This window comes from Triticum aestivum, chromosome 3A, assembly GCF_018294505.1.
Source record: "Triticum aestivum cultivar Chinese Spring chromosome 3A, IWGSC CS RefSeq v2.1, whole genome shotgun sequence".
Classification (NCBI taxonomy): Eukaryota; Viridiplantae; Streptophyta; class Magnoliopsida; order Poales; family Poaceae; genus Triticum; species Triticum aestivum.
In genome coordinates, this window is record NC_057800.1 from 78,095,221 (window position 1) to 78,109,729 (window position 14,509).

A 14,509-nucleotide genomic window follows, 5' to 3' on the forward strand; every position below is an offset into this window, starting at 1 on the left:
GGCGGTGTGCGCGGGCCGAGCGGGCCGGCTGCGGGCCCCGCGGGCCGGGCGGTGAGCCGTGGTGGCGGAGGCCATGTGGCAGGCGCTGAGAGGCTGGGAGCGGCGGCGCGGTTACGTCCAGTCCGAGACGGACATGTCCGGCGGGCGAGAGGGGAAAGATCTAGGGTTTCATCCGGGACTTCGGAGGGAAGATGTTTTTATAGGTAGAGGGAGCTAGGAGAGTCCAAATGGGGTGCGGTTTTCGGCCATGCGATCGTGATCGAACGGCCGAGAGGATGGAGGGGGTTTGGAAGGGTTTTGGGCCACTTTGGAGGGGTGTTGGGCTGCAACACACACGAGGCCTTTACGGTTCCTCGGTTAACCGTTGGAGTATCAAACGGACTCCAAATGGCACGAAACTTGACGGGCGGTCTACCGGTGGCGTACCAAGGCCGCTTGGAAAATCTCGGTCCATTCCGAGAAAATTTAACACCCGCTCACGAAAAAAGACAAAAGGGGGCGCCGGAGGACATAAGAGTGCCGGAATGCAAAACGGATAACGGGGAAAATGCTCGGATGCATGAGACAAACACGTATGCAAATGCGATGCACATGATGACATGATATGAAATGCATGACACGCAAACAAATGACAAGGCAACAACAACGAATAACTGGAAGACACCTGGCGCAACGGTCTCGGGGCATTACAGTAAGCCGCCGCATCAAATAACGGAGCCGTCGTGCACACAACCGACGGCAACCGACGCTAAGTTAACCCTAGAAAGAAGAAACCCACATTAGCCCGCGTGATCACTGTGTATATCATGACGAGCAGCACTACCAGAACAAGATGTGCGATGACCTGGACCGCCGGAAAGCTAGGTTACCCGCCCCGCTAGGTTAACCACTACGACGATAACAGCGGCAGGATGCTTCCGCGAGCGAGACAAATATGGGGAAACGGCATGCGGTGCCTGCGAGCGCTGGAGGTTCACGACGGTGCCGCGCGCGCTCTCGGACGAGATCACTGCCGCCGATATTTCTACAGAACCTCAACAGAATGATGGAAGAGCTGCGTGAATGATGGAGCTGCGTGATTGATGTATCGGCCGTCGGCAGGTCATACCTGGTCGTGGGGTCGTGTCATCTTTTTTTCGAGATGTCACCGTATACAGACGTATGGGTTATACGGGTTATACGGAGCTTGGATATGGGCAGCGGCAGGCCGGAGAAAAAAATATATGACGGGGGTCAAGAATGCCCTTAGAAAATTGAGTTAGGGGGTGAACCGGAGCAAGGCTCCTGTCTATCGGGCATGAACCCTGTTCGTGACGTTTCAAGCAGGGTGCCCTCTTCCAGACTTGTTCTCTGAATATGAAACCACAGGTCCAAGTAAGCACGCGCGGAGGAAAACGATTGCATGCATATCCAATCGCACCGCTGCGCAACTACGTACGTACGTGCTTGGGCCGCCTATACCGTGCACCACAATGCACGTCAGACAAAGTGAACGCGTGCTTCTCCCGTGATGCATCCACACGCCTCAAACTGGCTGGCCGATGGCTATTTAAGCTCGATCTTCTCCCATATCGATCTGCACCAAGACAGCTTACTACTAGCTAGCTAGAGATCAGTTAACAGCTGATTGTGGACACCAGCTACGTACGTACACATCCTCGCTCACAGGTTGCAAAATGGCTTCTCTCTCGAGTAGTCCATGGCTTCATCTCCTACTGCTTCTCGTGGCCATGGGCGGCACGTTCGCGGCCGCCGGTGGCAGCGGGAACCCCACCGCCGGGTTCCAGAAGGTGCAGCTCGCCGACGGCGATTTCCAGGTGCAGAGCCCGTACAACGTGCCGGAGAGCCAGCGGTTCCAGTACCGCAACGGTGTGCGGACGTTCTGGGTGCACCGAAATGACAAGCCCTTCAACACCGTCACCCACACCAACCCGCGCTCTGAAGTCAAGCTCCGGGTAAGTACATAGCAGCACATTGTTGAGATTCCTCCTGCCATGGAGTCACATAATATATGATCTATGCTCTTCCAGGGCCACGACTACTCGTCGGGGGTGTGGCAATTCGAGGGCTATGGCTACGTGCCGTCGGGGACCTCCGGCGTGTCGGTGATGCAGATCCACAACGAGGAGGGCGCCGCGCACTCGACGGTGTTGATGTTGCACGTCTACGACGGCGTCCTTCGGTTCTACAGCGGGGCGGCCATCGAGCCCGACATCTACGACCGGTGGTTCCGCCTCAACGTGATGCACGACGTCGGCGCGTCCACGGTGGCCGTGTACGTCGACGGCGAGCGAAAGTTCAGCACCAGCGTGACCCCCAGCGAGTCCTACTACTTCAAGTTTGGGGTGTACATGCAGCACCATGACCAATCCAGCTGCATGGAGTCACGATGGACCAACGTCACGCTCTATACTAAGCACTAGGCGGTAGATAGCCATGTCTGTTGGTAATGCGTACTAGCATGCCGTATATGTTTACACCACCCTATGTATTACATTATTACCACCAGAAGTTGAATAAAGGTTGTTGCTTGGAGTAGTACACGCACATGTGACCCCTAACGTGCCCGTGACTTCTTTCTCAGAATTATTTTATAAATATATACATATTTATGTAGTGATTAGTAAGATGAATTTTAAGTACCATTAAAAGGAGTAAACAATATACCCCTGAGCAAAGAAAAAGGGCGATCCATATGAGTCATTCCTCCTTTACTTGCCGGGCACTTTCCTCTTCTCTCCATCGAATAATCGAAACTCGTGTACTAATCGTGCTTCTTTGCTTCCCTCTTGTCTGGCAAAACTATAGTGTGTTGACTTATCACGTGATCAAGTTCTCATAAATGGGGAGCGGATTTCTGCCAATGCTCTTCGCGAAGGAGAAAGTGACGGGATGTGGCGGCAGCGAGTTTGGCTTACGCCTTGATATTAGAAAGAAAATTGTGAATACACATACACATGTGTACTATGTATTTATAAAATTTTATAACTTAACATAAGACGTTTATTAAGTTAGAGAGGAAGTAATACTTTTCACATGTGGGAGCAACTAGTTAACGAGCGCTCCTTTGGGAGCCTCGCAACGATCAGCGTCACTTGGCGCGCTCTCAGTCATTCGCCACGTGTCGCGTTCTGGACGCTCCCTTCGGATTTTGTTTTTTTTATTTTTCCGCACGCATTTTCGGCTTTTTAAACGGGTTTTTTCGACGTTTTGGTTTTCCCCGGTCTTCCTTAGCTCTTCGATAAAAAAATTCGGGAAAAAAATTTCCATGGAAAAAACGCGTTTTCTTTTCTTTTTCTTTTGCGAAAGTCACAGTTTTTTTTCTGCGAGAGGCACGGTTGTGCTTTAGCGAGAGTCACGGCCGTGCCTTTCGGAAACGAAAAAAAACGCGCTTTCTGTTTTTTTTTCTTTCGCGAGAGTCACGGTTTTGCTTCCGCGAGTGGCACGGTTGTGCTTTGGCAAGAGTCACGGTCGTGCCTCTCGGAAAAGGAAAAACATTTTTTCTTTCGTGAGAGTCACGGTTTTGTTTCCGCAAGAGGCACGGCTATGCTTTCGCGAGAGTCACGATCGTGCCTCTCGAAAAGGGAAAAACAAAATGCGTTTTCTGTTTTTTTTCGCGAGAGTCACGGTTTTGCTTCTACGAGAGGCACGGGTGTGCCTCTTTCGGAAGGAAAAAAACCGTGCTCCCGGTTCAGTTTTTTCGCCCGGTTTTTTTCGTGAAAAAAAATCGTCAAAACCTTTCAACATGGGATCTAGTTTTGAAGATCTCAACACGAGGAATCCAATGATGAAAATGGTTCGAGATTTGGACGCACGGTTTAAAAGATAAAACGTTTTGAATAAACGGATCTACGAAAAAAAGGAAAACTCCCAGGTTGCGACAAGTGGCGCACTGCATGTGCGTCTCTTGTCGCGACCTAAGAAAGTGAAGTGTTCTTTGCAACGAGTATACTCCTTAATTAGTGATTTCTTTCACATGTGGCATAAAAAGACAAATATCTATTTCAAATGGGCCAAAAAAGTTGTTGGGCTGACTTTTATCCGTGTAGCCTACAAATCACAATATTTTCAAACAAAATTTCAGAGGCCATACTGCACACATATTAGTTTTCACAAGAATTTTAAAAAGATGAACTTTTTTCTAAGACAGAAGCAAAAGATTGCCTCATTCATTAATTCAGAAGGAGAGTTTTGAGTACATGAGAACCGGCTTTACAACATAGCCCATCAACAAAAGGTGCAAACGAATTACTCTCGCGGCATGATGATGCTCAGATGTCTAGCCCCCGCGGTTACCCACGTCATGGCCTCCTCCTGGATGAGTTTTAGAATGTAGTGTGGCGGCGTTGATTTCTTCTGGAAGACTCTAGCGTTTCTCTCATTCCAGATGAGCCAACATACAAGCATGGTGAGTGAGGCCATGGCCTTCCTGTTTGTTGTATTTGGTTTGGACATGCTTGTCCACCAACACTTGATGTTGCGTTCCGTCCCCCACCTATGCATCTCCAGCGCCCCAAGTCCAAGCCATGCTTTGACCATTCTCCAAATACGCAGGGTAAACCGGCATTTAAAAAAGAGGTGACCGGATGTCTCGTTGGCCCTCCTGCAAAGGGCGCATAGGCCACAATTCTTCCAACCCCTCTTCTGCAGCCTATCCGCAGTCCATATCCTATTTTGAATGGCCAACCATGAGAAGAACTTGACCTTGGGAGGCGCCCAAACCTTCCAGATGGTCTTGTTCATGACTGTGGAGGTGGAGCCCAAGAATTGTGCCCTATAAGCAGAGCCTGCCGAGTATTCTCCATTTGCCTCAAATTTCCAAGTGATGTCGTCGTCAACATCCATTTGTAATTGTATGCCTAGAAGCCGCACCCAGAGATCAACAATCTGGACAATGTGCCCCACCGTGAGGTCGGTAGAAGGGTTAATCTTGTGCACCCAAGCCTTGTCACGCATGGCCTCCCTCACGCACCATTTTTTTCGCTTGCAGGCCGCAAAAATGAGTGGGGCAATATCCTTTGGCCTTTTCCCTCCTAACCGTGGCGCTTCCCAGAAAGGTGTCTTCCCTCCGTTGCCCAAGGTGATGACTGTGGATGCGTAGAAAAGGTTCGTATCCACCTCAGAGCATGGGTTGCCCAGGCCAACCCACAACTTAGACGGGTCCTTCCATGCCATCCAGGGCCATCTCAGCCTAAGAGCTCTCGCAAATTTCCCCAAGTGGAGTATGCCAAGCCCACCGAGCTGTGTAGGGCGGCAGACTGTCTCCCAATTGACCTTGCATTTTGCTCCTGTAGTTGTGTCGCTAGCTGACTACAAAAATGCTCGCTCAATCTTGTTGATGCTTTGCAGCACAGCAGGGGGGACTGTGAGTGGGGTGATGTGGTAGGCAACTTGTGAGGTGAGGACCGATTTCACCAAGGCTGCCCGCCCAATCGTGGTAATGTTCCGCCCCTGCCAGGGGGGCAACCTCGCCGCAACCTTATCCTCAAGGAGTTGAAAGTCAACCCTTTTGAGCTGCCAGATCGAAAGGGGAAGGCCCAGGTACTTCATCGGAAAGGATGTCCGCATAGTAGGAAGGCTGGCCAGAAATACCAAGCTCCATGAAGCAATACGTCTGCACTCGTGGTGAGGGCCGTACGCTGACGTACAAGAACGAAACCATCATATTTCCAGTGAGAGGCATAATGTATCTCCTAAGTTTTCTAAGCTTCACCCTGACGACATGGTGGGCAAGTGGCACCATGTCGTGGGTTTGCTGGCGCTGTTCCGGCCCCAATGGCCTCGAGTCTATGTTTTTCAGTGTCCGTGACTTGTGGCGCCTCTGCCGGCGTAGCTCCGGCCCCAACGACCAAGTAGTTGCATTCTCCTCCAGCTTACTATGCCCGTCGGTGTCCTGTTGGCTACGGCACTGGCAGCTTGGATATGCGTTCCTCTAGTTCCTAGCTTGCCGGCGTCGCCGGTTGCCAATGATTACCTTGTCCAGGTTTCTCTCTACCTCGTCGTGTCCCCAACGTTGTATACCTCCATGCCTCGCCTTGAGCCAGATCCAATGCTCGTGTGTCCAATGGCGCCCAGTGCCACCCTCCAACGACAGGTGCAACCCCACCAACCCTCTTCTTGATGTGGCGGTTTTCGCCCGCCGGTGACTTCCTCATCATAGAGTCCATATTCGGTGGTTGTGGGATTGCTTAGACTTAGGCCAAGGAGAAATCCTTGCTCGGATAGCCGATGCTGACAGCGGCGTCACTCATGGATGTCGTTTTCCCTTATTGAAGCCGTTGCCATGGCCTTCGTCTGTGCCCCTCTTCGAGCTCAGGGGAAACCCTAGGTCCGGTTCTCCGGATCGGATGGTGAAGGAGTCTCGGCATCGTTCTCCTTCATGAAGGCGCTACCTTGTTCACTTGCGGTGTCCTCGGTGGTGACTTTGTCAATGCCGAATCCATTGCTTGTTCGGTCTACCTCTCTTGTTGGGTCTTGGTGGGTTTAGCCCTGTGTATCCTTTGTTCTGGGCCAGCACCCAGGAAATGCACGCTCGGGGCGCATCGAGGCTTTGGGAGGCACATATTGGTCCATTTGTATGTGACTGGTTCTCTGCATGAGGTGTTTGGGACTACTTGAAGCATGTGTAACCGGAGCTCTAATATCATTCTCAAATGTTCAGGCAACCTCCCTGATCACAGTCCGGGTTTTTTTGCCACCTAACCGGACACCTTAAACCGGTGTTGCTATGCATCGCCTTTAGCGAGCGGTAGCACATGCGTTGCTTGCGCGCCACCCTAAACAGGTCTGGCCCATCTGAGGGAGCAAGCGCCTGCAAACAAGCGTTGTGGCACCAGTGACTGAGCACCAGCTAGCGTGTGTGTTTTTCTTTCTTTAGTCTAAAAAATATGTTTTTATTAATGGCCGCAAATTCAAATTCTGATCATTTCTGGAAACGAGAAAATTCTAGAAAAAACCCGAATATGTTTGGGAATGTGAAAAATACATGAAATTCCTCAAACAATTTTTAGAAAATATGACCAAATTTGAAAAACTGGAACATTTTTTTGAATCCTAAACAAAAAATTTGAATTCAAAAAACCACGAAAATTCAATTTTTTGGATAATAGAACAAATTTTCAAATAAGGTGATCATTTTTACAAAGACATACTGAACAATTATTTAATATGATGAACATTATATATATACACCGAACATTTTTAAATATACGGTGATCTTTTTACAAAATACACATTGAACAATTTTTAATATACGATGGATATTCTAATTGTATACACTGAATTATTTTCAAATATACGACAAACAATTTTCTGTTACACTTCTTTTGATATACTGTGAACATTTTTTGAAAATCACGAGCAACTTTCGACATCCCAATTTTTGTTTTCAAAAATGTTAAGTCTTTTCTGAAATTTGTGAACTTTTCTTGAAATTGTGAAAAATAAATAAATCCCAAACATGGTGTGATAAAGCACAAGTATTTTTTTATGTGAACATTTCAAAAAACACTAATAATTTTCGAAAATTAGAAAAAAAATCAAATTTATGAAATTTAAATAGTGAGACGAAGAAAGAAACAGAAAACCAATAGGATGAAAAACTGAAAAGGAAACAAAACCCAATAAAAAATAGTCATGAGTTTAAAAGAAAAAGGGAAAAAAAGAAAAGGGCAAAAAACATAGTGAAGAAAAGAAACATCCGGAACCCTTCCCAAAACCACTGGGAATGCTTCCGTTCGGCGGGCCAGGCCGATCAGCCTCGTAACGCTCACAAAGAGTGACATATATCATTTGCATCTTAAACCGGCCCATACGTCCAGGTTGCCCTGCCCCCACATATGAGGCGGATATAATGACGTCTGGATGTGTCTGTTATGTACCATGACCAATCCAGCTGCATACTCTCTCCGTCCGGAAATACTTGTCCTAGAGCTGGTCGTATCTAGATTTATTTTAGTTATAGATACATCTATTTTGTCCATTTCTAGGACAAGTATTTTTGGACGGAGAGAGTATATTGGTAATGCGTACTAGCATGTCGTATATGTTTACACCACTCTATGTATACTACATTACTAGTGGTTGGGGCGCGCCCTTGGCGCGCCTCCTCTGCGTGCTTAGGCGCACTAATCCAGCTGATGCATTTGTGAACATGTTTATACAGTAAAGTTCTAAAAAAACATGTTTATACAGTCCATATGAGCGTCATTTGTTAAATAAAAAGAATACACGGAATAGAATAGTAGCAGCAGTCTTCAATCATAAAGCAGAGTAAGCTAATAATAGCTCTATATTAACACAGAGGTGACAGTCTCACAATGTCAATGACTGATCATAAAGACACGGACATGGATTGAAATCAAAGTTCAACATGCTCCAAAAGGTGGGTGATCACCAAAAGAGGCAGTGTTTGTTGGATCATCAGAACACATGCATATCAACTCACTGGCAATAACAAAACATGAACATTTAACAAACTTGTCCTCTATACTCATGTAATCGGTATGAACTAAGAAGTTCCTCAGTATCACCTTGGCTCGTGCATATCACCTTGGCTGCTACATACTGCAATCATGACAGGAAGTACATACTATAATAAGTAGAGCAAGAAGGAAAGCTTTATATAACAGAATCAGTAGATAGATGACTTACATATGTTATATTGCACGTGAAGTAATGGGCAATGAGAAAAGGTATAGTGAATATCACATGCATATATATAGTACTCCTAGAAGAGAGTGAAGTAGTTATGAGGTATGGAAGGCATATCTTTACAGAACAATCAGAGTCTATATTAACAAAAGTTGACCAGCAAAGATCAAACATGCGCCTAGGACTACTGAGCAGAAACATTTGCATATGTGAATTTTCATGGAACATGCCAACAGATAATACCTAGAAGTATTTGGCTACACATCTTCTTCTTCCATAGGTGTTCAAGTCCATAGCCATATGGGAATGGTGAAAAATATGGTCCATTACATGTATCCCTACCAATATATTCATCACCTGGTCATCAATAAGTGATACCCACTTCTTTGCTGCAACATTGTCTTTAGTACCAAGAACATTTCCAACATTTAAAGGAACTATTTCTTGAAATCGGCAAAAGAAGAAAACAAATGGTTAAAGGACATATCTTAAGAGCACAGTTCTTAAATTCAAAATTAACATTATGAAGGCCTCAACACATCGTAAAAATTAGACATGCAAAAAACAATTAATTCATTTGCAGCAAGACACAATGCAAAACCATTGATAACAAAACTACAGGTTTTAACATTATATATCTTATTCACCTCACGAATACCTGAATTTAGTCATACAGGGGAATGGGGCTTGTGTTTGGAGTTGACGGACACCTCAAGATGTGCACGGCCGCTAGCTAAATTTATAAACGGAAATTATGTTGGGTAACAAAGAGTAATAAACATGGTGCCCACGCCTGTGTAGATCAGCCATCCCGAGTCTCCTGGCATGCATGTTAAAGATTATTGCCACCATACTATATTCATAAGATGGTATAAAGCTTATATCATGCATACTACCACTACATACAACATAGAGCTTTTTCGCAATGCATGCAAGATCACGAGCATACCATCTATGTGTAAGTAGGTTACACGCCATCTCCAATCCTCATTCAACTTCACCAATTTTGCTTCAATAATGTTGGAATTCACTTTCCTAAATCCTCTACAAGATCCTCGGCATCACAAATTGCTTATGATGTCCAAGCGATCATGCTTTCCTGTCCAGCAAAGGGATTACACAGCTAAATCAACGATGGACAAAGATTTCGAAAGCATATGCCCCAGCTATGAAGGCAAAGTCACCCATGGCTGAAATCTTAATCCACACACCACTAATCTGCAGATGAAGGCATTTTCGACAATCAGGAAAAATATACAATGACCTATCTTGACAAAAAGACCAACATGCATCCAACGCTCAGAAAGGAACACTACACTCTTCCTAGGTTCTCACTGTAACCTAGTTTAGTAATGCACGAGCATGAAACAAATTGCACTAACTGTACCAAAATCATGTGTCATTTGCATAGACAGGTGGGCAGTCAAAGAGGAAGAAAATGAGAGAGAAATAAGAAGAGTGGGGGCTAGAGGCAGGGAGAATCGGCGGTGGCTCACGTCGTCATGTAAGTTTGTTTACCTGGCTAAGTAGCTTTGGCTTATTAGTAGATGCAAATGCTATCTCATGCATTGTCCTGCAATGTTCAGAACATAGAGAGAACTAATCAACTACACAGAACAATATAACGTCACGATTTTATCCCTTGAAACAAATTGGCAATATCATTCTAAGAAAGTATGGAGCTAATTATGTCTAAAACAAATATCTAAAATGTTTTTAGGAGCAGATTTGCAACACTAAATACTACTTCTAATGATGTGCCAAATAAAAACTTGCAGCAATATTATTAAGGCTAAACTCTTTAAATTGAATTGCAACATTGTAAAATGCAAGCATATTATCACACCAGCATACTACTTGCCTTAGTAACCATGGACAGAGACATGAGACAACCATGTTAAGAAACTGAATTTGTAGAGAAAAAGCATGTCTTAACGTAAACAAATTTAGTGTTAACTTTGCAAGACTCTGTTGTGTCGGAAGACATTACCTGAAAAAGTTGTCGGGCAAACCTAATCTGTCATTATCATAAGGTGGTCATATCTCAAGCCTTTCGTGCTATCATACTTCTTTTCATGTTGCAGACCTAATATTTTCTTCATATTTTGGATCTCTGCATTCCCCATTAACTGCTTATGGCTTGCTTCTCTCACATTTAATTTAAATTTACCCCTGAGAGGAAACACACCATAGTGATCCCATCCGCCATCTGCAATGAAATCAGGCTAAACTCTTCAGTATGACAGTGAAATCGCAGACTATGTTTTTTTAATAGGTTCGTATTACTCACAGCCAAAGCCTTTGTTGAATCTCCTTCAGTAAGGATCAAGGTGCACTTGTCAGAGTTCTTCCGTCATTTGCATTCTGTAACAAGTTAGATATATGCAGTACTTGCCAGATTGTTGGAAAGATTCTGTAACCAGTCTACTTCTACATGTGGCACTGGATTAACTATTGAGTTACGTACGTAGTCTTTTCAGGTGATGTATTTTTTTTCTAGTTAGCTGAAAAATGTCTAGCACAGAAATAATATATATAGGAAAATAGTGCCGATAAAGTATACTTTCATGACAAATTTTATGGCAAAATTTGCTACATGATGAACTTACTAAACGTATTTAGATAAATTAACACTCCACTTTACTGGATCGAGTTTCCTAAACATTTCATTGTGTGTGAAAGATTTAACGAACCATGACATTGCTACATGAGAAACCACAAATGGAACCATAGCAAAAAAAAGAGTACTATTCACAAATAACAGTAGATTTAACATCCCCTGCATTATTGAATATACTTAAATTGTCTTGATGCCAAGCAGGGCCGTATCTCTGCATGTGCAACCGGAGCAGCTGCACAGGGCCCCAAAATTTTTGGGGCCTCTAATTTGTCTAAGCATGTATTAATGAGAGGACTAGATAAAAAAGTTGAGCGGGGGGAATACAAATAAATGAACCGTGAGATTTAAAGAGAAAGAAATAGTACTACTGGCAGCTAACTGTGTAACCACTACCCACCGAGGCCCACAACCAAACTACTAGTCTCTTTTTCATAGCCCAAAGGAGAACTCTCGAAGCAGATTACCAGACGCATCGAATTCTCCAGAATAATTCGCTGGAAATTAACTGTTCCTCAGTGCCCACCAGCAAATCAAATCCCCAGATTAATTCGCTGGAAATTAACTCCCAGCCTCTTCGTCTCCTTCCTCCAATGGCTTACATTTATCGAAGAAGAAAGCCATTGATGGCAAGTTCACCAAGGAACTACCAGTATCAATTACTAGGCGCTTTTCTACCTCTTCTTCCATTGATCCATCCAATGGACTCCATCAAAAATTCAGATGATTGGAATCTCCCTGCTTGGTCGCCGGCTCGACCCAATCCCTGGAGCAGAAGTTGTTTCATAATCATTACTCAACAACCAAAGGTCGTTTCTTCCCTTTTCACCTATCTGTTCTTAAATTGATTTATTGTTCTTTCTTGAATCTGTGCACCATTCTAGCAAATATTAAAAAAAAATCTATGACACCCTTGGCATCCTAATGGCTCGAAGATTTTTCTTTCGGTGTGATATAATTCTTTGAGAAATCAATACTACCACAAATCTGCAGTGATTAGTAAAATTAAATTTTAATTGTCTTTATTATACATGGGGCCTAAATTGTGATTTGCTCCGGGGCCTAGATTCCCGTGGTACAGCCCTGATGCTAAGTTTACATCAATAACCACTTTTCTTTGAAACAAAAAGAAAATGCTAAGCAAGACACTTCTAACATTCCCTTAAAATATTGCTACATCAATGCATGATAACAGTTGCATGAAAAAAGCAATTGGCCTAGCTGGTGTATGTATGTTCCAACCAAATCTGAATAAGTATAATGCTCTTATGCTTAAAAAATGCTGTTTTCACATATGAACCTATTCAGTCAGCAGTCCAACTATTCAAGTATTGATCCATACATGCATGTACCCTGCATACCATGAATTTAGTAATAAAGCAAACAGCAGGCACCTGTGGCAGTCCAATTGATTTTGTTGGCCTGCACAGCGTTTTTTGGCCGGCCACAGAATCGATCAGCAGAGGCTGTTGTGTACGTGTGTGTTGCTGCTGTACAAAGCATCATCCAGTAATACTCCGGAAATAGCAGTCAGCTTGCTTTGTCATCGTCGTCGCCATAAGCACTCGCTGGTGTGGGGCTGTGCCAATAAATTGTACGCGTCAACTAATTCCACCCCTTGATCACCACCTCAACCAAACAAGAATATTTGGCATCAAATTGATAAAGAGCGAACCTGAATCTGACTATGTATCAAGGGGCTGGAATTTTGTTGGAGGAAGGAACACCACCGTCATCCCACAGGGAAGAGCGTGTGCATCTCTGCCGTGCATCTCCCCCTTGATGCCTCTCTCGTTCGTCGGGTGGACGGGCGGCGACGCTGGGGCAGGACGTCTCTATGGCTCGCGCTGCTCCTGCAGAGGAAGACCATGATGGCGTTGTGGACCACCGCCGCTGCTTGAGCTCCTCCTGTGAGTCCGGAGCTCCTCCTTGGGTCGCCGCTGCAAGTGTGGGGATGGAGGCAGAGGGAACACTAGCTTGTGACTAAGGGGAGAAGAGGAAGCGGCGTCTGAGTCGAAGGGAGGAAGATGGCGGCGCTACTGACCTTTGAGCCGGGATGGCGGCGGCGGCGGCGACCCACTTCTCATCGCCCCTGTCTCGGCAACGGGCACCTGGCCTTCCTCCGGTTCGCTCCTGAGATCCAAATCGATCGAGAAGATCAGGGGAGATGTGGTTGGAGGAGGTCCAGCTCGGGATGGGAGATGAAGAGAGAGAGCACGAGCGCGGACGGCGGCGGCGTCGTGAACCCTAGCTGGGGAGGAGAGAACAAATAATGGACGCTATGTGCGAGAGGTGCGAGAGTCGCTCACCTTTTGTTTCTCTCCTCCTTCGGCACAGTAAAACACAGCGACAGTAAAAACTGCTTACGTGGCTATCGCAAAAGGGCGCACATTGCGCGACTGTTAAAGGGTTTTATTACCATCAGGAAGTTGAATAAGGGATGTTTCTTGGAGTAGTACACGCACATGTGACCCGTAACATGCCCGTGACTTCCTTTTTAAATGGTTTAAAAAATGTCTTTTAAGTACCGTTAAAAGGAGGAGACATGTAACGACCATTCATTCATTAGGTTAACCACCGAACAATCCCGCTCGAGCCCCAAAACAAAGAAAAAAGGTGATCTATATGAGCCAGTAGTCCTTTACTTGCCTGTCGGGCACTTTCCTCTTCTCTCCATCCAATGATCCAAACTCGCGCACTAATCGTGCTTCTTTGCTCTCCTCTTGTCTCGCAAAACTATGGAGTGTGTCGACCTATCTCGTGATCAAGTTTCCAGAGATGGTAGCGGACTTTTGCCAATGCTGTTGGCGGTGGAGAAGGTGTCGGGATGTGGCGGCAGCGAGTTTGTCTTATCCTTCAATTTCGATGATTTTTTCACAACCCGCCTTGATTCCCCTGACATGCCTCCCACGGGTAGACCTTGGCTAGTTCTATAATCTTGTTTATGCTTTCATTTTCCCCTTTGCACGCACGCAACATGTTGTTAAAGGGATTGCTTGCAATCAAATGAGTGTAGATGGACTAAAGCGTAAATGCATCATTCTTTACGACTGGGCGAGAGGATGAGAGTTTGAGCTTTGGAGAAGATATAAGTAAAGATATTTGTAATTTAGTCTCACTTCTCTCTTTTCTTATTTAGTGAAAATGATGCGGCAGTAGCGAGCTTATCTCCCCCTCGACATCGATGATCTTTTCACAAACCACCATGATTCACTCGATTTCTGCCTTCCATGGGTACAT

At 45.3% G+C, this 14,509-nt stretch overlaps 1 protein-coding gene and 1 long non-coding RNA gene across 19 annotated transcripts; one reads left to right on the forward strand and one right to left on the reverse strand.

Moving 5' to 3' along the window:
- The first annotated feature begins 1,595 nt into the window (after positions 1-1,595).
- Positions 1,596-2,530, forward strand: LOC123057977 (citrate-binding protein-like). The gene is made up of 2 exons (XM_044480831.1): positions 1,596-1,955; positions 2,031-2,530. The coding sequence occupies exons 1-2, from the start codon at positions 1,677-1,679 to the stop codon at positions 2,421-2,423; spliced, it is 672 nt and encodes a 223-aa protein (XP_044336766.1). The 5' UTR covers positions 1,596-1,676; the 3' UTR covers positions 2,424-2,530.
- Positions 2,531-8,262: 5,732 nt separating this feature from the next.
- Positions 8,263-13,574, reverse strand: LOC123060400 (uncharacterized). 18 transcript variants are annotated; one of them, XR_006427933.1, is made up of 11 exons: positions 13,314-13,574; positions 12,945-13,209; positions 12,664-12,848; positions 10,943-12,035; positions 10,643-10,861; positions 10,171-10,225; positions 9,602-9,751; positions 9,311-9,472; positions 8,896-9,095; positions 8,653-8,728; positions 8,263-8,565 (listed from the first exon to the last, which is right to left on the reverse strand). It is a non-coding gene; the product is annotated as an uncharacterized lncRNA (long non-coding RNA). The 18 variants fall into 18 exon arrangements; XR_006427938.1 differs by having other exon boundaries at positions 8,263-8,445; positions 8,532-8,565; positions 8,896-9,472; XR_006427942.1 differs by lacking the exon at positions 8,653-8,728.
- Positions 13,575-14,509: the final 935 nt, after the last annotated feature.